Source organism: Budorcas taxicolor, chromosome 15, assembly GCF_023091745.1.
Source record: "Budorcas taxicolor isolate Tak-1 chromosome 15, Takin1.1, whole genome shotgun sequence".
In the NCBI taxonomy this organism is placed as follows: domain Eukaryota; kingdom Metazoa; phylum Chordata; class Mammalia; order Artiodactyla; family Bovidae; genus Budorcas; species Budorcas taxicolor.
The window spans coordinates 51,667,429-51,695,304 of NC_068924.1; the positions used below are offsets into that span (position 1 = coordinate 51,667,429).

Consider the following 27,876-nt stretch of genomic DNA (forward strand, 5'->3'; position numbering starts at 1 on the left):
TTTTACACAGAAAGGAAAAGGTTTCTGCTGTAATAGCAAGTGTGAATGGGATAAATGATGGTAGTATCTGAGTCTGTGCTCCCTGCTATGGGGCTTTAATAGGTTTTTAAAAACAGGAATGTGGGGTAGAATCATTTGATATATGACTAAGTTCTGTTATTTACTAAAGAACCGCTTCAGCCACAATTTATCACCTGTAAAATGATCTTCCAGTTCATTCACTTCTAGACCCTTAAAATGGATCTGAAGAACCCACACAAAAATGCCCAGATACAGGGAATCCACTATCTCTAATATTCATTCAAACAGCCCACTTGATCTACTGATCTCATCCTTGCCATTTTAATTCTTGACTCTATTTATTTCTCTTGGTACTCATGGACAGAATCTGGGCCTTGTTATTTGGATCCATCCACAGGAACTGTTAACAAAAGGTCTGGTCCCAGCAAGCCCACACTCACTAGAGCAGTTTCCCTGCTTCTCCCACCATGGAAAGAGAAGTAAGACAACACCGAAACCTCACTGGTGTGCTGAGATCAACTGAGGTAACAGATAAAAGAGCACTTTAAAACTTTAAAACACTATGAAACATTTAAAACACTATAAAATCTCTTTTACAAAAACAACTCTATATCAACCTGGTGCTACTTGGATTTCTCCTTACTACTTAAGTATGTCTTGGCACTGTTATTTTATTTCTTATATAATTCTGTTTCATAAGCTCATTATTTTTTTAAACTAAAAGTGACTTAAGGCAATAATGGAAGAAGAAATTCATATAAACAAATTGCTAGCAATATCCCTAAAAGACTTTTTTTTAAAAGAGCTGAAGCAGATACTGAAAATATCTTGTCCATTGCATGTCATTATTGAGAGGGGCCCACAGATGGAAAGGCCATTGTGTTCAGGGCCACAGAATTAAGTGTCTGGTATAACCAGAGCTAGAACTCTTCCAATTCTTGACTTGATGCTTATTCCATATGTCCCATATTATCCTTCTCAGAATGACAAAAGGAAAACTCAGTCTCTGTGGCCAACAATAACAATGCATGAGAAACAATACAGATTAAGTGAACACAATTTGGAATCAAAAAAGTTCTAGGTGCAAATTCTAGTTCAACCATAAATCAGCTGTATTATCTTAGCCAAGTTATTTAATTGATTTATGTCTTAGCTTCCTTTTTCCTCATCTATCTTTATGTGTTTTAAAGGATCACATGATGAACGTACGTATAACACTGATAATATATCGCCCCCCAAATGTAAACTACTATTCAGTTCAGTCGCTCAGTCGTGTCCGACTCTTTGCGACCCCACGAATCACAGCATGCCAGGCCTCCCTGTCCATCACCAACTCCCAGAGTTCACTCAGACTCACGTCCATCGAGTCGGTGATACCATCCAGCCATCTCTTCCTCTGTCATCCCCTTCTCCTCCTGCTCCCAACCCCTCCCAGCATCAGGGTCTTGTGAATGAGTCTACTCTTTGCATAAGGTAGAAAAATATTGGTGTTTCAGCTTCAGCATCAGTCCTTCCAACAAACACCCAGGAGTGATCTCCTTTAGGATGGACTGGTTGGATCTCCTTGCAGTCCAAGGGACTCTCAAGAGTCTTCTCCAACACCACAGTTCAAAGCATCAACTCTTTGGTGCTCAGCTTTCTTCACAGTCCAACTCTCACATCCATACATGACTACTGGAAAAACCATAGCCTTGACTAGATGGACCTTTGTGGGCAAAGTAATGTCTCTGCTTTTCAACATGCTATCTAGGTTGGTCATAACTTTCCTTCCAAGGAGTAAGCGTCTTTTAATTTCATGGCTGCAATCACCACCTGCAGTGATTTTGGAGGCCCCCAAAATAGTCTAACACTGTTTCCACCATTTCCCCATCTATTTCCCATGAAGTGATGGGACCAGATGCCATGATCTTCGTTTTCTGAATGTTGAGCTTTAAGCCAACTTTTTTACTCTCCTCTTTCACTTGCATCAAGAGGCTTTTTAGTTCTTTGCTTTCTGCCATAGGGTGGTGTCATCTGCATATCTCAGGTTATTGATATTTCTTCCAGCAATCTTGATTCCAGCTTGTGCTTCTTCCAGCCCAACATTTCTCATGATGTACTCTGCATATAAGTTAAATAAGCAGGGTGACAATATACAGCCTTGACATACTCCTTTTCCTATTTGGAACCAGTCTGTTGTTCCATATCCAATTCTAACTGTTGCGTCCTGACCTGCATATAGGTTTCTCAGGAGGCAGGTCAGGTGGTCTGGTATTCCCATCTCTTGAAGAATTTTCCACAGTTTATTGTGGTCCATGCAGTCAAAGGCTTTGGCATAGTCAATAAAGCAGAAATAGATGTTTTTCTGGACCTCTCTTGCCTTTTCCATGATCCAGCGGATGCTGGCAACTTGATCTCTGGTTCCTCTGCCTTTTCTAAAACCAGCTTGAACATCAGGAAGTTCACGGTTCACGTATTGCTGAAGCCTGGCTTGGGAGAATTTTGAGCATTACTTTACTAGCATGTGAGATGAGTGCAATTGTGTGGTAGTTTGAGCATTCTTTGGCATTGCCTTTCTTTGAGATTGGAACGAAAACTGACCTTTTCCAGTCCTGTGGTCACTGCTAAGTTTTCCAAATTTGCTGGCATATTGAGTGCAGCACTTTCACAGCATCATCTTTCAGGATTTGACATAGCTCAACTGGAATTCCATCACCTCCACTAGCTTTGTTCATTGTGATGCTTTCTCAGGCCCACTTGACTTCGCATTCCAGGATGTTTGCCTCTAGGTGAGTGCTCACACCATCGTGATTATCTGGGTCATGAAGCTCTTTTTTGTACAGTTCTTCTGTGTATTCTTGCCACCTCTTCTTAATATCTTCTACTTCTGTTAGGTCCAGACCATTTCTCTCCTTTATCGAGCCCATCTTTGCATGAAATGTTCCCTTGGTATCTCTAATTTTCTTGAAGAGATCTCTAGTCTTTCCCATTCTGTTCTTTTCCTCTATTTCTTTGCATTGATCTCTGAAGAAGGCTTTCTTATCTCTCCTTGCCATTTTTTGGAACTCTGCATTCAGATGCTTATATCTTTCCTTTTCTCCTTTGCTTTTTCGCTCCTCTTCTTTTCATAGCTATTTGTAAGGCCTCCTCAGACAGCCATTTTGCTTTTTTGCATTTCTTTTCCATGGGGATGGTCTTCATCCCTGTTTCCTGTAGAATGTCACGAACCTCTGTCCATAGTTCATCAGGCACTCTGTCTATCAGATCTAGTCCCTTAAATCTATTTCTCACTTCCACTGTATAATCATAAGAGATTTGATTTAGGTCATACCTGAATGGTCTAGTGGGAAAACTACTATTAGTTATATGCTATTTTAGAGTTTAATGCTTTTATATTCATTATCCTATCTGACTGTACATTAAGCTCTTGTGTAGTACAGGCAGTGCTTGCTTTGGAGATGCTATGTTAACTGAAACTCGTGCATATCAGAACCATGTCCTTGCTGTATTTCAATTTTATAGATGGGGAACGTGAGGCTCAGAGAAGTTTTAAGGAGCTCATCAAATATCATATGGACAGGAGGTAGAAGAGGGAAGACCTGAGAAAAGAATCCAACATTTTTGTTTGCATTGGGGTTTGATAAAAACAGATTAATTGTGTTAAAGCTTCTCAAACATACTTCAGCCAGCAGAATCAATTATACACTCTCAAATGCTTTGAACAAACCTATACAGTATCTTTTGTTGCTATCAGTAACTTGCTGCTGCTGCTAAGTCGCTTCAGTCGTGTTCGACTCTGTGCAACCCCAGAGACAGCAGCCCACCAGGCTCCCCCATCCCTGGGATTCTCCAGGCAAGAACACTGGAGTGGGTTGCCATTTCCTTCTCCAATGCGTGAAAGTGAAAAGTGAAAGTGACGTCGCTCAGTTGTGTCCGACTCTTAGCGACCCCATGGACTGCAGCCTACTAGACTCCTCCGTCCATGGGATTTTCCAGGCAAGAGTACTAGAGTGGGCTGCCATTGCACCCCACTCCAGTGGGGTAATTTACAGAGTATTTTAGTAAGTAATTAAAAGAGTAATTATTAAGTAATTTAAAGAGTATTTTAAATTACTTTAGGTGCTGTTTTTAAGGGCAAATAAGGATTTATTTAAGGGTATTTATTTTTAATATTTGGGCTGGAAATATATCAAATAAGAAATGATGTATGTGCAATACTATTCACTGAAGCACTGTTTTTAATAGCAATGTATAGAAAGCAACTTAAATACTGAAAGTTGAAGTATTATTGCAAGTCAAAAAAACCAGTCAGTAAAATCACATATTGTATGATTCCACTTAAATCAAATGTCCAGGATGGGAAAATTGAGACAAAGTAGGACAGGAGTTGCTTAGTGAAAGAGGGTTAAGAGGGAACTGAAGAATGAATGCCAGTAAGTATGGGATTTCTTTTAGTTGAGATAAAAATGCTCTAAAATTAAGATTGTGGTAATGGTTATACAACTTGTGAATATATTAAAAATCACTGTGTTGTATACTTCAAACGGGTGAATGACATGGTATGTGAATTGTTATCTTGATAAAGATATTTTAAAAAGGGAAGCAGAGAAAAACCGTAATAGCTATAAGAACGTGATTTAAGAGTCAAGTTCTGAGTTACAGTATCAGCTATGTCACTGCCCTGTATGAGGCCAGCCGGAGGACAGGATAAACCTCTGGGCCAGTTTCCTCACTTGAAAAGGAGTAAGATAAAGTCACCTCAAAATTCTTTCTACCTTTAAGATTCTAAGATAATACACGAATATATGAGTAATTACAGATTCACAAATCCTCCCAAAGTCAAAATGTCTAAGGAGCAGAAATCATATTCTCTCTTACCTCCATCTATAATTTTACTGGATGCAAGTCGAACCACCTCAGTGATCAAAGTGGTCTTTGTCAATCCATTTTTGGAAAAGCCCACAGGAAAGTGATATTCCACAAAGAAGGTGCTAAAAAAATCAAAACAATTAAAAAACCAAACAACAAACTTATTTTCTGAAAAAGCCTACATATCTTTCAAGGCCTTGTTTTTAGAACCCCAGGTCCTCAGAGGACTTCCTCTTTTCAAAGCCTTCACCAATCTTGTGTTCCTACAAGCACTTTTCATATAAAACATCTCTTTTGGCCCCTAAAGCCCTATTACAGCAGCCATTCAAATGTTTCTCTCTCCTGCTGACTGTAAGGCATGGAAGAACAGAGCCTGGCTCCTAAGTTTCTTTATTCTCAAGAGTTTTAGTGCTTGGGACATAGTGGGAGATTTAGTACATTTCATTGATTGATGAAGCATATGAAAACACTAAGTACAATATAATTATTTCTTCTCATCACAAATACTTTCCAGAAATGTCACATTTAGTTCTCCCATGTGAGAGACATACCGCTTTTTTGATGTCAGCTTAGGTGGTCTCCCAGGAAAAGTTTTTTTGCCAGAGGTATCCTGAGGACCATCTGGAGGAACTCCCATTGTTTCAATGATGATTCTGGCTGAATGTGTTCTACCCAGAAGGGCCAGTTTATCCACACTTAATGTCATCACTTGGGCATCTTCTGGAGTTTTTGATAGCATCTGCTGTTCAACAAGATTTCTGAAAGGAGTTCATACAGGTAGTGAGGCAGACTGTCAGAAGCCAAATATGAAATGATCTAGTTTGTACAGGCAACAGGAGGAAAGAAGGGCAGCAGGCATCTTAATGCACAAGTTATCAAGGACTGAGAAACGGCTTTAGTCCTAATTTACAGTGAAAAAAATCTCAAAAACTATAAAAACATTCTTGTAATCCAAAGGCTTATCTATCTCCACACAAGTATAGAAACTGATATTATAGAATCAGGTTTCCAACAAGACTTTACTTGAGTTACTACTTTAATATAAACTACTATCATCATTTTCGTGTACTCCTTTTCATTTGCTTTCTTTATGTATACTTTCTACATTAAGTGTAACAGAGTACAAATACAACCCAGAATTCTGCTTTCTCTCTTAATCATTTTACTAAATCCATCTTTTCGTGTTATTACATGTTTAAGGATTGCAATACTTAATGCATTACTGTAATTCACTTAACCAGTCTGACAGCGTTGGCAAACACAGGTCATTTCACATGAGGAGATCTTATGAAAATAATCTTTCCTTGTTTTTGCCTCTAAACAAGCATTCATAAAGAGGCTTACCTATTTTTCTTACCCATCTCCTTCTTCGACTTATGATCATTTGACTCTAGAACCTTAGGAGATCTGGCAAGAGCTTTTGACTGGCTCATTGTTTTAGAAGGGACATCATCATCTTCACTGAAGATATCACTGACGCTGGTATCAGATTTCTATTGAGGGAGAGAAAAGAGAAGAGAGGCACTAAAAGATAACTGCTTTGGGAACAGAGGTAATGAAAACATTTCTCTGAAAGTAGCAATCAAGAACAAACTGATACTAGGGAGACAATCCCATGTTTCTCTTGGCTACACAAAAATAGCCAGAAGTTCATAAAAATAACCTACAAGTTCAGTTCAAAGAAAATAAACAAAATTAGATTCTTCTTTCAAATACTCTATAACAATAACAATGACTATTTACTGATTGCCTGCTATGTATCTGGTACTATGTTAAATGCTGCATGTGTATTTTTAGTACTTATTACATTCCTATAAGGCATCCTCATCTTAATTTTTACAAATGAGAAAATGAATGCTGAGAGAAGTTAGGAGCCTTTAAGACTCACAGCTGCTGCCACTGCTGCTAAGTCATGTCAGTCGGGTTCGACTCTGTGCGACCCCATAGACGGCAGCCCACCAGGCTCCTCTGTCCCTGGGATTCTCCAGGCAAGAATAATGGAGTGGGTTGCCATTTCCTTCTCCAATGCATGCATGCATGCTAAGTCACTTCAGTCATGCCCGACTCTGTGCGACGCCATAGACGGCAGCCCACCAGGCTCTGCTGTCCACAGGATTCTCTAGGCAAGAATCCTGGACCGGGTAGCCATTTCTTTCTCCAAGGTTTACAGCTGTCAGTAGTAGAGGTAGATCTTGCTCTCCGTGGGTTCCAAAGCCTCTATTTTTACCACAGTTTGGGGCAAAATGATTGTACAGTATCACCTAACTATATGGGAGTAAAGACTTAATTTTTTTCACCACTCTAATGCAGTGCTCAAGGCTTAGGAGGTAATATGTTCTAGGGGGAAAAACATGGGCTTTTTGCCAGACTATGGTAAGAATTCTAGTTCTGCCACCTATAAATAATTACTAGCAATTAACGTCTCTTAAGTCTTTATTTCATGACATGTAAAAGAGATGACATTATCTCATGGGGCTAGCAAAAGAATTAAGTGAAACAATCCATTTAAAACATTTTGGACAGCTCTTAATAACAGGTAACATAAATTCTCTGACACACAGAAAATGTGTAATCAATGTAAGTTCTCATAGCTAGTATGAAGTTGCTGTAAAACACAGGAAGCTCTGTCTGGTGCTATGTGACAATCTAGAGGGGTGGGACAGGGTGGGTTGGAGGGAGCCTCAAGAGAGAGGAGATACATTTATATTTAGGGCTGATTCATGTTGTTGTATAGCAGAAACCAACACAACGTTATAAAGCAATTATCCTCCAATTGAAGAACAAAGTAAGCTCCCTTTCTCTTCTCCTACGGTAACAGTATCAGTGATGACTTTTATTGTAGAAAGTCTTGAAATCCTAACAATTCACAATGTCTTTTAAATCCATCTCCTCTTTTCCAACCCCACTGGTAGCTACCACTCTCATTCTGGCTCTTTCTGACTCTGTCTTTCACTCTGTCTCATGCTTCCAATACCAAAAATGGCTTTCTATCTGCTCCTGTTATTCTCCTCTCAGCCGGCCTCCTACATAATTGCTAGGTTAACATTGCTAGAACACTATTTAGGTCATGTCGTTTCCCCCTCACATAATATTCAAATACTTTCACAGACTGGTTGCAGTGTGCTAGCTCACCTTGTTGATATCCCCTCCACATGAACTCTTACCTAATCAAACTAGATGCCTGGTAGTACATAAACTGCTTCTCTAAACAGGTCATTCTTTCTATTCCTATTTCACATCCTTTATTGCTCTGAAACTATTTTTCAAGTCTCAGTTAAAATCCCTTATCCCTCATGATGCTCCTTCCTGACAATCTCATGTAAAAGTTCTCCCTGCTTCTTCTGTACCCCGCTAGCTCTCAGTCTTTCCACTGAGCTGATATAAACTACGTTGTATTTCAGGTATCTGTGCTGACCTGGAGAAACAGAAAATGGGGAATATGATAGCGATCTTCACAAATATAAAGTATTATTTGTGGAACAGTAAATGAACTTATTTTGTATATACTCTGTGCGGCTCAGTCGTGTCCAACTCTTTGTGACTCCATGGACTGTAGCCCGCCAGGCTCCTCCATCCATGGAATTTTCCAGGCAAGAATACTGGAGCAGGTGGCCATTTCCTAGTTCAAGGGATCCTCCCAATCCAGGGATCAAACCCTAGTCTCTTGCATCTCTTGTACAGGCAGGCGGATTCTTTACCACTGTGACACCTGGGAAGCCCCATATACTCTACAAGATGCTAAACCAAGCAATGGAACATATAGCTTGATATAAGAAAGAACTTGGAAAATGCTAAAACTGCCTGAAAAGAGAATGTTCTTTCTTAAGGATCAGTAGGGATATTCGTTTCCCATAAGTAAAGGTACTTCTGGAACATCTGTATCTGAAAAGATACCAGTCAAGGGTGGTTGTGAGAGTATACTTACATTAGCTCTTCCTTCAAAGATCTCTAAGGAAGCCATACAATATATTAAGACCATAGGCTTTGGACTCAGGCAAACCTGAATTTGAATCTTGGTTCTAATACTTATTTGTATGTGTACTTGGATAAAATAATTAATCTTACTAGTCTTATCTCCTCATCTGTAGAATGAAGGTAACACCCTCCTTTTCAGACTGTTGTTATAATTAAAGTATGTAAAATGAATAGCTTTCTGTCTGGCAAGTGGTAATGTGCCTATACCCTTAATATTATTAATAACTCTATGATTAACACAAGAGAAGTAATTATTTAATTTCTCCAATTCCTAAGCTTTCAGATTCAGTAACTTACAGGTGCTGTATAAAATAAGTTCTCCAGGAGACTCTGGTCATACTGAGGGTCGCTGGGCTCACTGCTGCAATACACATCACTCCCAGGAGATGGGGAATCTGGAGGAGAGCCTAGGCCATCCCAATAGCGACCTTGGGACAATTCAGCACTGCAGAAATAAGAAAAATAAAACAGAGCTTTAAAAGAAGTTTCATCTTAGTTATTCTTTTTTTGGGGGGTAAAAACACATGAAACAGAAGACTTACATTATATAGAAGACTATCTAATACTTTTATATCATATTCCTCCTCTTCTGGGATGTCAACAACTAGCACTCAAAAAATAGATTACAGACACTGATTGTGATCTCATTCATTTACTGAACAAACATTTTACTGGGCACCTATTATGTGCCAGGCATGATGTTAAGTCCTGAATGGTACAGAGATGGCTAAGCTAACTTGTTCTACTCTTGTGCTGCTCATGGTCTAGTAGGGAGGGGAAAAAAAGTAAAGAACTGACTATAATTCAATGGAGTTAAATGTTATATAGTTTTTATGAAGAATGACTAATTCATAAACATGTCTTCTTCTATTTAGCAAAAATATATGTATTTAGGTTATTTATGGAAAGATCAGCTCTACGTGGAATAGAGAAATAAGTAAAATAGATACTTATAAAGAGTTGGTAAACTAATAAGAAAGAGAATCATACAAATGCATGTATATTTAATTTTAGTTTCTCTTATAGTAATTAGCATTTAATAAATACTCTATAAATGAACTTATTGATTCTTAATGAACATGTTAATTACTGAATATGTGCCAAACACTGCGCTAAGCATTGCAATTAATTCTTTCAACTCTGCTTCCCTTTCAAGGCAGCTGCTATACTTTTTTCCCCCTTCTTTCTCAAGAAAATAATACACAATCACTATCTTCAGATTATAAGCATCTGCTTACAATTTGGGAGACCTGGGTTCGATCCCTGGGTCAGGAAGATCCCCTGGAGAAGGAAATGGCAACCCACTCCAATACTCTTGCCTGGAAAATTCCATGGACTGAGGAGCCTGGTGGGCTACAGTCCACAGGGTTGCAAAGAGTAGGACACGACTGAGCAACTTCACTTTTCAACATCATATCAGAGCCAAGTATAATTTACTACACTTTCTTTACAACATCTAGCTTTTCTTGTTTTAATAACTGCCTTAATTTTTGTTTAAAGTAGCTTTCTATGTGACAATTATTATTTCATTATTGAACTCTCCAAGAGAATAGAACATTTCCTCTCGATCTGGTCAAACACGGGAGAAATGTGTTTCCACCTATCCTTTCCTCTCCTAGGAAGTATCACTACAGAAGCCCTGTCCTGCTTCCACAAGCAGTGTCTGCTCTCTATATATGGACACAGACCATAAAGCTCCTTTTCTCTTTTTTCTCTATTACATCCCCTGCTTCTTGGACTCCAAGCCTTGCTCTTTATTCCTAGATTCTCTTTGTGGCAGAGAGTAGCCTGTGGTTTCCTGAGAACTAGTGCAAGAGAGGCAGTGTTTTGAGTCCTTGGATGTATGAAAATATTTTTACCCTGCCTTCACAAGATTGATAGTTTGACTGGAAATGGAATTTGAGATTGATAATTAAGAGTTTTCAGAATCCTGAAAGTAACACTCCACTGCCTTCCATGGAGCTGGTAGAAAAGTCTTTTTAAAAAATATATATCAACATTTATTTATTTTTGGCTCCACTGGGTCTTAGTTGTGGCACTCAGGTTGCAGCATGTGGGATCTTTAATTGCAGCATGCAAACTCTTAGCTGTGGCATGTGGGATCTATTTCCCCAAGTAAGGATCAAACTCTGGCTTCCTGCATTGGGAGTGTGGATTCCTAGCCACTGGACCATCAGGGAAGTCCCTGTGCTGGATTCTTGATCTTTATGTCCTCTTTTGTGATTGGCTTCTTTCATTTAGCATGATTTTTCAAGGTTCACCCATGCTGCAGCATGTTACCAGTATTTTTTCCCTTTTTCTGGCCAAATAATACTCCATTAAAAAAATCTACTAATCAGTTGATGAACGTTTTTTACTGTTATGACTATTGAAATTCATGTACATGTTTTTGTGTGGACTTCTGTTTTCATTTTCCTTGGATATATACTTAGTGAGTTGAACTGCTGGGTCACACGATAACTTGATGTGCAACAATCTGAGGAACTGACAGATTATCTTCCAAAGTGGCTGCATCATTTTACACTGCTACCAGCCATCTATGAAGATTTCAAATTTTCCACAGCCTCACCAACACTTAATCTGATTTTTTGATTCTAACCATCCCTGGTGGCTCAGAGGTTAAAGCGTCTGCCTCTGACGCAGGAGACCTGGGTTCGATCCCTGGGTCGGGAAGATCCCCTGGAGAAGGAAATGGTAACCCACTCCAGTATTCTTGCCTAGAGAATCCCATGGACAGAGAAGCCTGGTAGGCTACAGTCCACGGGGTCGCAAAGAGTCGGACACGACTGAGAGACTTCACTTTCACTTTCACCCATCCTAGTGGGAAACCAGCCCTGAATATTCATTGGAAGGACTGATGCTGAAGCTGAAACTCTAATACTTTGGCCACCTTGATACGAAGAACTGACTCATTGGAAAAGACCCTGATGCTGGAAAAGACAGAAGGCGGGAGGAGAAGGGGATGACAGAGGATGAGATGGTTGGATGGCATCACCAACTTGATGGACATGAGTTTGAGCAAGCTCCGGGAGTTGGTGATGGATAGGGAAGCCTGGTGTGCTGCAGTCCACAGGGTTGCAGAGTTAGACACTGAGCGACTGAACTGAACTGATCCTAGTGGGTATGAAGTAGTATCTTGTTTACAGTTTTGATTTGCATTTCCCTGATAACTAACGGTGCTGACAACTTTTATATGCATATTAGCCACCTAACTATCTTCTTTGGAGAAATCTCTATGTAGAAACTTTGCCTATCTTTTAAATTGTATTATTTATGCCTTAGTTATTAAGTTGTTGAGTTCCTTACATATTCTAATATGTCTTTTATCAGATGTAAGATTTATAAATATTTTCTTCCATTCTGTGATTATCTTTTCACTTAATAGTATCTTTTGAAGCCCAAACATTTTTAATTTTCTTAAGTTTAACTTATCTATTTTTTGTTGTTGTTGGTTGTACTTCCGATGCATATCTAAGGATCCTTTTCCAAATTCAAGATTACATAGACTTACTCTGTTTTAAGAGTTTTACAGTTTTAGCTCTTCTATTTAGCTATCTAATTCATAGTGAATTAATTTTTTTAATATGGTTTGAGGGTCCAACTTCATTTTTTGCATGTGGCTAGCCAGCAGTCCCAGTACCATTTATTGAAAAGGCGATTCTTTCTTCCACTTAATGGTCTTGACACCATTGTTGAATATTAGTTGATATGGCTTTATTTGTAGACTACCAATTCTATTCCATTTATTTACATGTCTATCCTTATGCCAGTACCAAACTGACTTGCTTACTCTGGCTTTGTAGTAAGTTTTAAAATAGCAAATGTAAATTCTTCTATGTTTTTCTTTTTTAAGATTCTTTTGGTTATTTTGGGTACCCTGTAATTTCACAGTAATTATAATCAGCTTGTCAATATCTATGAAGAAGTCAGCTATGAATTTGACAGGGATTTGTATTGAATCATGAACATGAGATTTTCCCCATTTATTTAGGTCTCCTTTAATTTCTTTCAACAATTTGCAGTTATGTTTTAAACTTCTTCAGTTAAATTTATTTGTATTTTATTCTTGTCAATGCTATTATAAATGAATTGTTTCTTAATTTTATTTATTTACTGCATGGCTTGTAGGATCTTAGTTCCCTGACCAGGGATCAAACCCTAGCCCTGGCAGTGAAAGCCCTGAGTCCTAACTGATGGATCGCCAGGGAATTCCCTTAATTTTATTTTTTGATTGGTCACTGCAAGTAAATAGAAGTATAACTGACTTATCATGTTATCCTACAATCTGTCTCACAGTGGATTCTTTAGGATTTTTTACATAACAGATCATGTCATTTGTGAATACAGTCTTACTTCTTCCTTCCCAATTTGGAACCCTTTTATTTTTTTTCCTGCCTAATTGTACAGGCCATATAGGTAATAAGAGATCCCAAATTGCAACTGTGTCTATTTAAAATCCATGTTCTTTTCATTATACACTGCTGACACTGGAGTTAAGTCAACAGGTAAGAAATAAGAATGGAAAGGTAGACTGGAGCCCATTCTATAAGTGAGGCTAAGAATAAAAGGCTAAAGATTGGATTTTTATTTAGTAGATAATGAATAATGATTTAATATATAATGAATAACAAGGGAATGACTTAGTTATTCAAAAGAAGTGTTGTTGCTTTAGGAGGATAAATCTGTTAACAATATACACAATAAATTGGAGGAAAATTTTAAAGAAAAGAGAGTTAAGAGCTCTCACCTGCCCAACAGCAGCTGTATGGCTCTGGTATCAGCCTTTGTGTCATGTTTCTCAGTTGGAGGGAGGAGGTGATCTTCAATGTGGTCTTTATCTTGATTCCTAGATAAGGCTTTGATTCTAAGGAAGGAAAAAAATGTTTTCAGTGGCTAACATATGGGAAAATCTAAATCAGAATTTAATGAGCTGAGAAGTACACATGGAGACAGTTCAACATGGAAGACTTGAAATGTTTTAGACTTTACCTTAAATATATATAAAACTTCACAATTTACAAAGCCTTTTCCTACATTAGAATCTCATTTCATTTATGTAAGAGAGGGAGGAAAAAATATACCCATTTTATATATAAGCATGCTGGTTGAGAAAGATCAAGAATTTAGCTATTTACATATTTAGCAAGTGTCAGTCCTAGGTCTAGATTTTGAGTATCTTAACTCCTAGTTTAGGCTTCTTTCCCACCACATTAAAAAATTACTTGCTGAACATTTCCAAGACTATTTAGTCCATATCTTGACAAAAAAGACACATTAACAACTATTAAGAAATGAACTATTGGAATTCATGTTTATCCCATAACTTACTGTGATGATGCTCTAAGAAAATCTTCCTTTATAGAAGGATGAACTTCTTCCAACAACATGCTAGTATCTGGACTTGATTTCATTGCAGAAATCACCATGGCATTACGCAGTTTATTGCCTTGTTCTAACAGAGCTGAAGAGGGCAAAAGCAGAACACAAGAAATCTAAATCCAGCAGAAATATTTGCAATATTTAGCCCCCATTCTTCTATCACACAACTTACTATAGTGTACTATAATTGCTAATTTGTGCCCCACTAGGTTGAGAATCCCTTGAGGACATTCACTTTACAACAAATTTTTACTGAGCTTCTATTATGTGAACTGTTTTAGATGTTGGCTTTACAGCAGTGAATGGAGTCTCTCTATTCCACAGAGACTGACCTCCTTATTGCAGTTGTTATATACATACATTGACTCTTCCAACTGGTAGTTGTACATAATAAATTTAGTAAAATAATTTTCCCATCCTTAAGTAACAACAATTATAGTGGATAACATTTACTGAACCCTTACCACTTCCTGGGCACTTCTCTATGTATGTTATATACAAGAATTGATTTAACCCTCCCAACAATCCTCTGAAATGGGTACTATTATTTCCTTCATTTTCCAGATGAAAAAGTTGAGGCACAGAGAATGTGTAACTTGCCCAATATATCATGCAGTATAACCAGGATGACTCTACATCACTATACATATATGACCCCACCTTTTCTTAGACTTTTTAAAAGCTTAGGACCACTGGCATTATTTCAAGGAATACTGAGAAGAATTATTATTTTCTTGAGGTTCCCCAGTTGTTTAGGAGGTAAAGTAAGTCTAGATACCAAGTGCTTGTCTATCTTGATCTAGAGGTTTTATAGCTTCTAAAAATAAAAAAGATACGGTAGTCAGGCCAAAAAAACCCCAAACAGATCCATAAACATTCAACATTTTTTAGTATAAAGAATTCAACATATAGCTTAAAAACTCAAAACTCAAACCCCCCAAAACCTTGAAATGTCATATGTTCAATGTGTTATGCGAAAATGTAAGTAAAAGAAAAAGAAAGGTTTCCAATTATGGTATGCAGAATTCTTCACTTGATCTTAGCCAAAAGGCTGAGAAATGATGTACGCAGAATTCTAAAACAGTTCCTCTCAGATTTCCAGCCACTGGTAATACAAATGCCTTTTCCTAGTGATTTACTCATCTAGACAATGTTGTAAAGGGATTTTATGGAAGTAATTATGGCTCCAAATCAATCTATCTTAAGATTGGGAGATTATCTTGGTCGTCCCAAACCATTATAAAGCAGAGTTTTCTCTGGCTGTTTGCAGGATATGAAGTCAGAGATTTAAAGCATGAGAGGGATGCAATGTATCGCTGCTGTCTTAAAGATGGAGATGGCCACATGGCAGGAAATGCACATGGCCTTTAGGAGCTTAGAGTGGACCCCAGCTGACCACCAGCAAGGATATGGGAACTTAGTCCTATTATAACAAGGAACTGGATTCTGTCAACAAGAATGAACTTGGAAGTGAATTCCCCCCGCAGAGCTTTCAGGTGAGAATTTAGCTGGGCTGACAACTTGATTTTAGCCTTTGTTGGACTTCAGATCCACAGGACTGTGACTAATAAATGGGTATTATTTTTAAGACATTAAGTTTGTGGTAACTTGTTATATAGCAATAGAAAATTAATATTCCCATTAACGGCACTACCTATGAATACTGATTTACATTTTGATATATTCTGTAGTTTTTAATCTATGCATACATATTCCTGTACAGGTATGTGTATGTGTGTGTGTGTGTATATATATTATATATATATATATATATATATAAACTTTTTCTTTTGCAAAAATGGCATATTATGTATACTGTTTTATAATTGCCTTTTCACTTAACAATATGCATTAACTTTTTTTCTATATAAATAATGGCTCTATAATATTCCATTCAGAAATCACTGTATGCATTTTTATTTTTTAAAAAAACCTCTTTGGGATTCAGCCAGAAAATGGTTATCTTGTTTATTCAATGAGAAAGGATGAGGAAAACATGGTCTGCTAGCACTGAAAATCTGGTTAAAGAAGTTTGCTATACAAAGACAGAAATATAGATCAATGGAACAAAACAGAAAGCCCAGAGATGAATCGATGCACCTATGGACACCTTACCTTTGACAAAGGAGGCAAAAAGATACAATGGAGAAAAGACAATCTCTTTAACAAGTGGTGCTGGGAAAACTGGTCAACCACTTGTAAAAGAATGAAACTAGAACACTTTCTAATACCATACACAAAAATAAACTCAAAATGGGTTAAAGATCTAAATGTAAGACCAGAAACTATAAAACTCCTAGAGGAAAACATAGGCAGAATACTCTCTGACATAAATCACAGCAGGATCCTCTATGACCCACCTCCCAGAGTAATGGAAATAAAAGCAAAAATAAACAAATGGGACTTAATTAAACTTAAAAGCTTTTGCACAATGAAGGAAAGTATAAGCAAGGTGAAAAGACAGCTTTCAGAATGGGAGAAAATAATAGCAAATGAAACAACTGACAAAGAATATATCTTCAAAATATACAAGCAGCTCAATACCAGAAAAACAAATGACCCAATCAAAAAATGGGCCAAAGAATTAAACAGACATTTCTCCAAAGACATACAGATGGCTAACAAACACATGAAAAGTTGCTCAACATCACTCATTATCAGAGAAATGCAAATCAAAACCACAATGAAATGCCATTTCACGTTGGTCAGAATGGCTGCATCAAAAAGTCTACAAACAATAATAAATGCTGGAGAGGTGTGGAAAAAAGGTAACTCTCTTACACTGTTGGTGGGAATGCAAACTATTACAGGCGCTACGGAGAACAGTGTGGAGGTTCCTTCAGTGCAGTTCAGTTCAGTCGCTCAGTCGTGTCCGAGTCTTCGCGACCCCATGAATCACAGCACGCCAGGCCTCCCTGTCTATCATCAACTCCCAGAGTTCACTCAGACTCAGGTCCATCGAGTCAGTGATGCCATCCAGCCATCTCATCCTCTGTCATCCCCTTCTCCTCCTGCCCCCAATCCCTCCCAGCATTAGTCTTTTCCAATGAGTCAACTCTTCACGTGAGGTGGCCAAAGTACTGGAGTTTCAGCTTCAGCATCATTCCCTCCAAAGAAATCGTCCTTAAAAAACTGGAAATCGAACTGCCATATGACCTAGCAATCCCACCGCTGGGCAAAAACACTGAGGAAATCAGAACTGAAAGAGACATGTGTACCCCAGTGTTCACTGCAGCACTGTTTACAATAGCCAGGACATGGAAGCAACCTAGATGTCCACTGGCAGATGAATGGATAAGAAAGTTGTGGTACATATACACAATGGAGTATTAGTCAGCTATTAAAAAGAACACATTTAAGTCAGTTCTAAAGAGGTGAATGAAACCAGAGCCTATTATACAGAGTGAAGTCAGTCAGAAAGAAAAACACCAATACAGTATACTAACACATATACATGGAATTTAGAAAGATGGTAACAATGACCTTATATGCAAGAGAACAAAAGAGGCAGAACAGACTTTTGGACTCTGGGAGAAGGCGAGGGTGGGATGATTCGAGAGAACAGCACTGAAACATGTATATTACCATATGTGAAACAGATGACCAGTCCAAGTTTGATGCATGAAACAAGGCACTCCAAGCCAGTACACTGGGATGACCCAGAGGGATGGGATGGGGAGGGAAGAAGGAGGGGGGGTTCGGGGTAGGGTGGGGGGGACACATGTACATCTGTGGCTTATTCATGTCAATGTATGGCAAAAACCACCACAATATTGTGAAGTAATTAGTCTCCAATTAAAATAAATTAATTAGAAAAAAAGAAAAAGAAGCTTGCTATATGACATGAAGTCCTCCTTGTTTTTAGTTTCCAGTTAATACTTGGCTTAATTTGATATGGTTTAAAGATCTTTAATGAGGTAGGCACACTCAATAAATGCTTTATGAATAAAGTTGTTAATGAAAAGCAGTGTCAATAAAAAACTTCATTTGACTTTAGGGCCATGTAGAAAAATAGTTTTTCTACTGACATGGAAAACTGACATGGACTATTGTCCAGAGACAAAGAGTCTTGGTACTTTATGATCTACTCATACACAACTATTTTTAATTCCTTAAACACAATACTTCCTTTGTACTCTCAAAGTTCTAGGTATTCCATTCCATCAAAGAATTATCATGCAATATTAAAATTGTTTATCTCACCCAATCAACTTTGAGGTGATGGACTGGCTTTTGTGAGTCTCTGTATCCTTGTTGCCTGGTACGTATCAGGAATTTGATTAAAAATTTTTCTTTTTTTTGGCTTCCCTTGTGGCTCAGCTAGTAAAGAAACCGCCCGCAATGCAGGAGACCTGGGTTCGATCACTGGGTTGGGAAAGGCTACCCACTCCAGTATTCTGGCCTAGAGAATTCCATGGACTGTATAGTACATGGGGTCACAAAGAGTTGGACATGACTGAGTGACTTTCACTTCATTCATTTTTTAATTGAAGGATAACTTCAATTTTGTTGAAGTTATCCTTTACAGAATTTTGTTGTTTTCTGTTAAACCTCAACATGAATCTGTCATAGGTATACATATGTCCCCTCCCTCTTGAACCTTCTTTCCATTTCCCTCCCTGATTAAATGTTTTAATAAATACTTCCACTGTTGTAATATATCACACATGATTATATGTGCTCATTAAATGTTTTAATAAATACTTTCACTGTTGTATATATCATATATAATTATACCGTATCTGCTTTAGAGTCTATTTCTCTTACTAGAATGAATTCATTAAGGTCAGGGACTCATTTCTCACTGTAACCCCAATACTCAAAACAATGGCTGACACAAAATAGGCACTCAAAAGCTTTCTGTTGAATTGCATTTTTTTGCTAAATAAAAATTTCCCTGGAATGGTAATATTTTAAGAGTGATTTAATTAGTTATTAACATCTGAAAAAGAACAGGCACTGAAGATTCTTTCCAATAGCATATTTTAAAAAAGAAACACTGATGGCAACAAGTCAACAAATCCGAGCAAGGATGGTTCATTGATTGGCTTTCACTGATTGGTTTCTTCCTTGAAACAAGCACTCTTCGAAAAGTTTCTCTAAAGTCTAAGGCATGGCAACAAAAACACCTTATCTCCTCTTCATAAGAGGAAGCTGGTTTCCACACTAAGAAAGCTGTCATAGGATCTTCCTGCACCTCAACTCAATAATCATTTTCTGAACACAAAGGAAAGGCACTTGTGAGTTTAGGACTAATGTTTCCCTTGTTTATTTCTTACATGTCAGGGGCACAGCCCTTGCTCAACAGGGAGGTATAAAGCTTCTGGTTTTTGCTCCTACTCCTTGCTATCTATTCTAAATCCCAACTCTTGTAAGTAGGATGTATAGTTGGAAAGTGAAAGTGAAGTCGCTCAGTCGTCTCCGACTTCTTGCGACCCCATAGACTGGGGCCTACCAGGCTCCTCTGTCCATGGGATTTTCCAGGTAATAGTACTGGATTGGATTGCCATTTCCTTCTCCAGGGGATCTTCCCAACCCAGCGCTCAAACCCTGGTCTTCTGCATTGTAGACAGACACTTTACCGTCTGAGCCACCAGGGAAGTATAGTTAGTGTTTTATAAATACTAGCTTGATGACTAATTTAGCTCTGTATCCCCTTTTATGAGGTCATTTTAATAAAGACCAGGAAGGTGGTTAGGTTTATGTATTATAATCCTCCATGACCTTAGCTCTAGACCTTCTTACTAAAGTGGTCCACTTATATCTTCATTCTCCACAGTCTTGTGGTTGGAAGGGATCTTAAAGATAGACGTCTACTTGGTGATTTAATCCCATCTGTAAGAGTCCCATCACAAAGTTATCCAGCCCACACTTGACCATTATCAGCGATAAAGAATTCACTGTCTCTTGAAGCTATCCTTTCCCATTTTTGCACAGGTAGAATACTGGACTATTAACTTAGACTTAGTCACAATCTGTCATGTTTTCTGTTTAAACCCAATGATCCCAGTAACCCTTATGGAAGAGATTTGCACACTGGCAGCCCATGGGTTGCACCTGGCACACTGTGTTTGGCTTGAACAGTTGGCCAGCAGAGTTCTTGATTTTTTTTTTTTTTAAAGCAGGTCTAAGAAAACAATGAACGTACAACAGGACTGAAGCAAAGGACTTTGCCTTACAGTCTAAGATAACAATGAACTGGAGCCAAGAAGCAGCTGTCCCCCTTGATAGAACAGAAACTCCCTGTGAGCCCACGTCTTCATTTTAAAATAGGGATAACAATCCCATTAAAAGGGATAACAATCCGATTAGAGGACGCTTACTCCTTGAAAGAAAAGTTATGACCAACCTAGACAGCATATTAAAAAGCAGAGACATTACTTTGCCAACAAAGGTCTGTCTAGTCAAGGCTATTGTTTTTCCAGTAGTCATGTATGGATGTGAGAGTTGGACTATAAAGGAAGCTGAGTGCTGAGGAATTGATGCTTTTGAACTGTGGTGTTGGAGAAGATTCTTGAGAGTCCCTTGGACTGCGAGGAGATCCAACCAGTCCACCCTAAAGGAGATCAGTCCTGAATATTCATTGGAAGGACTGATGTTGAAGCTGAAACTCCAATACTTTGGCCACCTGATTTGAAGAGCTGACTCATCTGAAAAGACCCTGATGCTGGGAAAGACTGAAGGTGGGAACAAAAGGGAACGACAGAGAATGAGATGGTTGGATGGCATCATCGACTCAACAGACATGAGTCTGAGTGAACTCCGGGAGTTGGTGACGGACAGGGAGGCCTGGCGTGCTGCAGTCCATGGGGTTGAAAGGAGTCAGACACAACTGAGTGACTGAACAGAACAATCCCAATCTCACTTGGTTTTTGTTAAGTGTATATGTATAAGGCACCTGGCATAGTAGCTAGCAATAATGGATACTCAATAAATGGTAGCTGTTTAGCTGTTTTCTTAATGCTAAATATCTTGTGGTGGTTCCTTCCCTAGTCTAGGTTGTTGTTCATTCAGTCATGTCCAACTCTTTGGGACCCTATGGACTGCTGCACACCAGGCTCCTTGTCCTTCACTATCTTCTGGAGTCTGCTCAAACTCATGTCCATTGTGTTAGTGATGCCATCCAACTACCTCATCCTCTGTTGCCCCCTCCTCCTCCTGCCCTCAATCTTTCCCAGTATCAGGGTCTTCTCCAATGAATCAGCTCTTTGCATCAAGTAGCCAAACTATTGGAGCTTCAGCTTCAGTATCAGTCCTTCCAGTGAATATTCCAGACTGATTTCCTTTAGGATTGACTGGTTTGATCTCTCTGTTACCCAAGGGACTCTCAAGAGTCTTCTCCAGCACCACAGTTTGAAAGCATCCATTCTTCAGTGCTCAGCCTTCTTTACGGTCCAACTCTTACAACTGTACATGACAACTGGAAAAACAATAGCTTTGACTAGACAGACCTTTGTTGGCAAAGTAATGCCTCTGCTAATTAATACTCTCTATAGGTTTATTATAGCTTTTGTTCCAAGGATCAAGTGTCTTTTAATATCATGGCTGCAGTCACCGTCCACAGTGATTTTGGAGCACAAGAAAATAAAGTCTCTCACTGTCCATTTTTTTCCCATCTATTTGCCATGAAGTGACAGGACCAGAAGCCATGATCTTAGTTTTTTGAATGTTGAGTTTTAAGGCAGCTTTTCACTCTCCTCTTTGACTTTCATCAAGAGGCTCTTAGGTTCCTCTTTGCATTCTGCCATTAGGATGGTTTCATGTGCATATCTAAGGTTATTGACATTTCCCCTGGCGATCTTGATTCCAGCTTGTGCTTCTTCCAGCCCAACATTTCTCATGATGTACTCTGCATAGAAGTTAAATAAGCAGGGTGACAAGATACAGCCTTGACACACTCCTATCCTAATATGGAACCAGTCTGTTGTTCCATGTCCAGTTCTAACTGTTGCTTCTTGACCTGCACACAGATTTCTCAGGAGGCAGGTAAGGTGGTCTGGTATTCCCATCTCTTTAAGAATTTTCTACGGTTTGTTGTGATCCACACAGTCAAAGGCTTTGGCATAGTCAATGAAGCAGTAGTAGATGTTTTTCTGGAACTCTCTCGCTTTTTCAATGATCCAACGGATGTTGGCCATTTGATCTCTGGCTCCTCTGCCTTTTCTAAATTCAGGTTGTACATCTGGAAGTTCTTAGTTCATGTACTGCTAAAGCCTAGCTTGAAGGATTTTGAGCCTTACCTTGCTAGCATGTGAAATTAGTACTCTAGTCTAGATACTCTCCTTAGAAGGAACTCATCTTCTATAGATCTTTAATATTAACTTCTTAAAGGGGCCTTCCTTTGCCAAGATGCATAAAACAGCATTCCCTCTTTTTCCCTGCTTCATTTTTCACAATTGCCATTATCACCATCTAACACTACATACACCTAGTGTATCATCTGTTTCCATCTAGAAGAGAAGATCCATAGGGTAAGATTTGGGGGCCTTAAAAAAAAAATAAATTGCTGTATTCCTCACACCTAGAAGAGTGTCAGACATTTGATAAGTGCTGAAGAAGTAACTGCTTAATGAAAGCCTGGTTCTCAAAGTCTGGTTTCCAGGTCTATACAAAATATTCCAGGTGTGAGATGACAAGTGCTGAGTATAGTGGGACAATTTTCGTTAGTGCAGCCTAGGGTTACATTAAAGTATAAAATATTATAATCAGGATATATTTTTTAAAATGGGAGATCACAGACACTTTAGTTGAAAAATTATGAACACAATGTTTTTCTTCATTAAAAAAATCCTTATTAATGAAAATTATGTACCCAAGCAGTTTTAATTTAAAAGATTTTTCTACTACTGTCATAGATATTCTACTTTGGAAATTTTACTTGTGAGGATGGCAACAAATTCATGTCATGCTGTTGATGTCACAGAGATATATGGCTGACCATTGCAGTGCAACACAAGGTACCAAAACTGCTTTTAGAATACCACTCTCCAACATGAAGTGATCTGATTCAGTTGCTATTTTCTTTTAAAATTTCAGTCTAAGTTCTTACACAGGTAAACCTACTCCTTTCTGTTCGGCTGTCAGTCATATTTAACTCCCAGGCTTAAGATTAGCAGTTTTTGTGCAATGAATGTTCCCAATGTAACCAACAATTTTCAGAATATGAAACAGATTTAGTACTAGCCTCTGCACAATGGTATAAGTAAATTCTGATGAGAAGACAAAATTCTTATTCCCTTTGAATTATCTGGGAAAAAACAAGGACTAATATTTTTCTGTGATAAAGACTTTTCTTGCATACTCAGGTTCACTTTAAATGGCCTTCTCTAAACTTAAAATTATAAGCACCCAATAATTATTTATAAGTAATTCAGTGGTTTAATAGAGCTGCCATGCAATGGTTAGAGATTCTGGACTCTAGTAAGATTACTCACTTTTATTTGCCTATTTAGTTCAAACAGAAGTCTTGCTTCTCTTTGTACGTTGCTTAATGAGCAGAGTCCCAGTAAACATAGCTTAGTCTCAGTTCACAGATACATTCATACCTGAAAGAAGGTCCTTGGTAGGGGGGTTGTTTGAAGAAAGAACGCATGAGTCACTGTGACTCTTGGCAACTGTGCTAATTTGAGGCTGGAATTCAGAACTGTTGAGAAGGGACATCTGCTTCCATGGGGCTTTGCCTTTCAGAGTCACAGACTCTAAACTCTGTCCTGAATTAAGATGGTGCTGGAGTCCACAGAAAGAGTCCTTTATTGTATCAGAGTTCTCTGCAAAGTACAAGTGGTCTTTCCCCCTGTTTTAAAATAAAGGAGAACTTCAGCAGTATATTAACCATTATGGTAACATTATGCTTCATCAGAGACAGAAAGGGGATCACTGGCGTATAGCAGTGTAGCTCAGACTTTGTAAATCTGTTTTCATCTCCCAAATGAAATAAATAATAGAGATGTTTTACCTACTGTATGGTTGTGGCTAAAGTGAGACAATGAAACAAAGAGCTCAGTGCTGAGCGTGACACAAAGCAAATGCCTGATAATTATTTAAAATCAAAATCTATCTTTCTTCCTTCATTCCCTTTCATAAAACACTGCCTTTTCCCTCTTTCCCTCATTACACATCTATCATAGCATCTCTATATGACTTAGACATACTTATTTATCTGTGTATTGGCCTCCTCACTAGATTATGAGCCATCTTCAAAACAGGAACTGCCTCTTATTAATTTCTATGCCCAGCACCAGGAAACAGTGAGTACTTAATACTTATTTGGTGAAATGACTACCTTTAGTCTTTTAAGCAACCTCAAATGAAAGACAAAAATTATGCATTCAGTGGGAGTTAACTGACAGACTGATTGGTATTAGGTGTGGTAATTACCTTGGCGGGGTTGACCTACTGCTATTAGCTGCTAAATCTTTTCCATCAATTTTGGTAGTAGGGATCCTTGATGGAACCAGAAATTGAGTATTGCTTGCTTCAGAATATTCTCTGAATCCCTGCTCAGATAAAAGCACGTTTTCTGTGGTAGGAAGAGGATTATAGCTGTCATAAGTTTCTGACAAAGGCTCCAGGGCAAGTGAGACCTGAAAGAGACATGCAATGTATTAATATTTTTTAGCATTGATTAATTTTTAAACTGTTTAATATTAATTAATGACCCCCATTTCTTATAGGATCAAGTTCAAATTCCTGCCTACATCAGAAGTCTCATCTCTCACTGTGCTCTCCTCCCCATCTCTCTCTCCTAGATTTACTAATTACTTGAGTTTTCTAAATTTACCTTATATTTCATTCCTTTATGCCTCTATATGCAGATTTCCTCCAGTATTACTTCCTCTATGAAAACTTTTTTGTGTCTAGGCAGAGACCTTATGGCCATTCCATTTTCTGTTTTTCTACTTACTCTGTATCTATCCATTCATATAACCTCCATTTATTGAATACTATAAGAGGCCAGAAACTGTGCTACATTCCTCACATAGAGAAGCAGATGCGATGATATAATTCTGTCAGGAAAGTATATTATCCTAATTTGAAGATTTAAAAGAAAGCAGATGCTTAAAGGAGGTATTTGTACTTTCAGTTTATTTGTTATCCTAATTAGATTATGAATTACTCGAAGGCATGGACTGTCTTATTCATGTTTCTGTAGACTAATCAGAATAAGCACACACTTAGAGCACACAATGACTAATGGTCTGACAAATAAAAAAACAACTTGTTGCATCCTTATTGCTGGTCATTTGAGAAAAATAAGGCCCTAGTTCTATGCTGGGGAGGAGGCAGGGTGAAGAGGAAGAACAGTAAGATGTAAACTTTTAGTTTTCTTGAAGTTTTCTTTATCATCTCACTCCACTGAATTCAGGCCCTCTACTGAAAAACTCTCCAGTTCTCCGAAAAGCTAAACAAAGTCTAATGGGGGAGTAAAAAGTAAAACAGCCTAAAGCAAAACTTCAGAGAAGAAACTGAATAATGTACTCCCCCAAAGAAAAGAAGAACAGTGTTGAAAGTTAGGCTACAATGACATAGAAAGCAGAAGGAATTGTTAAAGGAGCCGAAGAGAGTTACATAATGATAAATGGCCTAAGGCCAAAATGAAAGACTGCAGTTAAACATTTTAAGAAGTCAATGGAGTAATTTGTGTGGAGAAATTGTCAAGGCAGAGACTCAATAAACACACTTGGGTCTTGATGAGAACTTTGTTCATGAACCAGGTAGCACAAAGTCCTTTAAATCTATTCATCAAGATTTTCTACAAATGACCAGAATGCAGTGGGATAAATACTTCATGCAGTCATTGCTCTAAGAGGATCACATAAAATCCTGGCTGCCCAAATGTGTCAGAAAATTGTCCCCTACCATTCATCACTTGCCAGAAGATTGCCACTGTATTCTAAAAACAAAGGAGACACTGAGAATAAAGATAGAGTCCCTGGCATTAACAATGACCTACTGGCTGGTCATAGTTTTGCTTTTTCCTTAAAAAATTTGAACTAGTTACAAAACAACTCAAAGGTCTCCATTACCAGTGAGGGGGGGAAAAAAGCAAGTCCAGGTACCTGCCACACCTACTTTACAATGAAAATACAGGTGCTGGTCTAACTCCTTTGTTCAATTAACAAGTATTTTTTGAGATCAGTTCAGTGCCAAGTTCTGTGCTACTTGCCTGGGGCAAAGAGATAATAAAACATGGAATCTGACCCACAGGATCAGAGTATCTTGTGAAAGTGAAAGGGTTAGCTGCTCAGTAGTGTCCGACACTTTGCAACCCCATGGACTACAGCCCACCAGGCTCCTCTGTCCATGGAATTCTCCAGGCAAGGATACTGGAGTGGGCTGCCATTACCTTCTCCAGGGGATCTTTCCAACTCAGGGATTGAACCTGGGTCTCCTGCATTGGAAGCAGATTCTTTACCATCTGAGCCACCAGGGAAGCCATCTTGTAGGGAAATTTAACAAGAAGTAATTTTAATATAAAATGATGAGTTTTAAGAATAAGTATGTGTACTGGGTGCTGCAGGAACACGAAAGAGGGGTCTGGGCTTGGGGAAGAAGTGAGGAAGAAGGGCTAGAGATGGCTTCCAGGACTGAAAAATAAATACTCGAGTTCAGAACCTTAAATATGAATGAGCAGGGACTGAGGTAAAACATTCCAGGCAGAGAAAAAAGCATGAGTCAAGTTTTGCAGGTGTAAAACAGAATACTGTTCCAGCAATTCCTACCAGTCCAAGCAATCTCCACTCCTAACCCCTCTGTTTCCATACAGTGTACCCAATACACTCCTGTGTTCATCTTGGCAGATCCTCATTTCAGTCCACAGCAGTTATGCTCTTCCCCAATCAAAGTTCATCCTGATGCTCCTCTGACAACCCCTTCACTGAGCCCTGCAGATTTTCTATTGGATACATACTACCTTATCACTTTACACTTTAACTGAACATCTCTTTCTTAAAGTATCCTCATTTCCGCCAAAGTTTCTCCAAAGGAAACTACTTCTTCTACTAGCTAGGATAAGGGAGGTTGACTTACTCCTTTTTGGTGCCATTGCCAGACCATCATTCTACTGCCCAAACATATCACAGCTTTTCTAAATTCCATGCCATCCACAAATACCTTGAATATACCACATGATTCACACATGTGTAATAAAATATCCTTAAGAACACAATTCAGTGTTCTCTCAATGACTCAATGCTCTCTTTAGCACTAAGCTGCCCACAGTCATCTTCTACATTTACAACATATCAGTATTAGAGAGAGAAAACTAGTATATCTATTTTTCAGACTTATGCTGGTCAATATAGCATTTGTGAAGATTTAAAAATTATTTAACGGTGATTTAAAAAACAGATTTTAGGTAAAAATTTGCATTTCTGGCCTCTCTCGAAAAATCAGAAGTTCCAACAATCCTGGGTCCCCATTGCAATGTGGCAAAAATTAGCTGGAGTAGATTTCCCAGGCAAGAATACTGGAGTGGGTTGCCATTTCCTCCTCCAGGGGATCTTCCTGACCCAGGGATAGAAACAGTGTCTCCTGCATGGGCAGGTGGATTCTTTACTGCTGAGCCAACAAGAAAGGCCAAAACTATGCTTAGATGCAAGCGACCACCACCATATTTAAGATATGGAACACCTGCATCACCCCTAAAATACT

General features: G+C 38.5%; 1 protein-coding gene across 2 annotated transcripts in view; it reads right to left on the reverse strand.

Annotated features, from left to right (window-relative positions):
• C2CD3 (C2 domain containing 3 centriole elongation regulator) overlaps window positions 1–27,876 on the reverse strand; it is a 120,645-nt gene that overhangs the window by 80,652 nt on the left and 12,117 nt on the right. Inside the window, exons 4-11 of one of the 2 annotated variants that reach the window (XM_052652422.1) lie at window positions 24,601–24,806; window positions 23,769–24,016; window positions 14,173–14,305; window positions 13,592–13,708; window positions 9,142–9,289; window positions 6,214–6,362; window positions 5,421–5,627; window positions 4,879–4,991 (exon numbers count right to left, since the gene is read on the reverse strand). In XM_052652422.1, the coding sequence (XP_052508382.1) occupies window positions 4,879–4,991; window positions 5,421–5,627; window positions 6,214–6,362; window positions 9,142–9,289; window positions 13,592–13,708; window positions 14,173–14,305; window positions 23,769–24,016; window positions 24,601–24,806 (1,321 nt within the window). Of the gene's footprint in view, window positions 1–4,878; window positions 4,992–5,420; window positions 5,628–6,213; window positions 6,363–9,141; window positions 9,290–13,591; window positions 13,709–14,172; window positions 14,306–23,768; window positions 24,017–24,600; window positions 24,807–27,876 lie in introns of those variants that run through there. The other variant, XM_052652423.1, reaches the window with a different exon arrangement.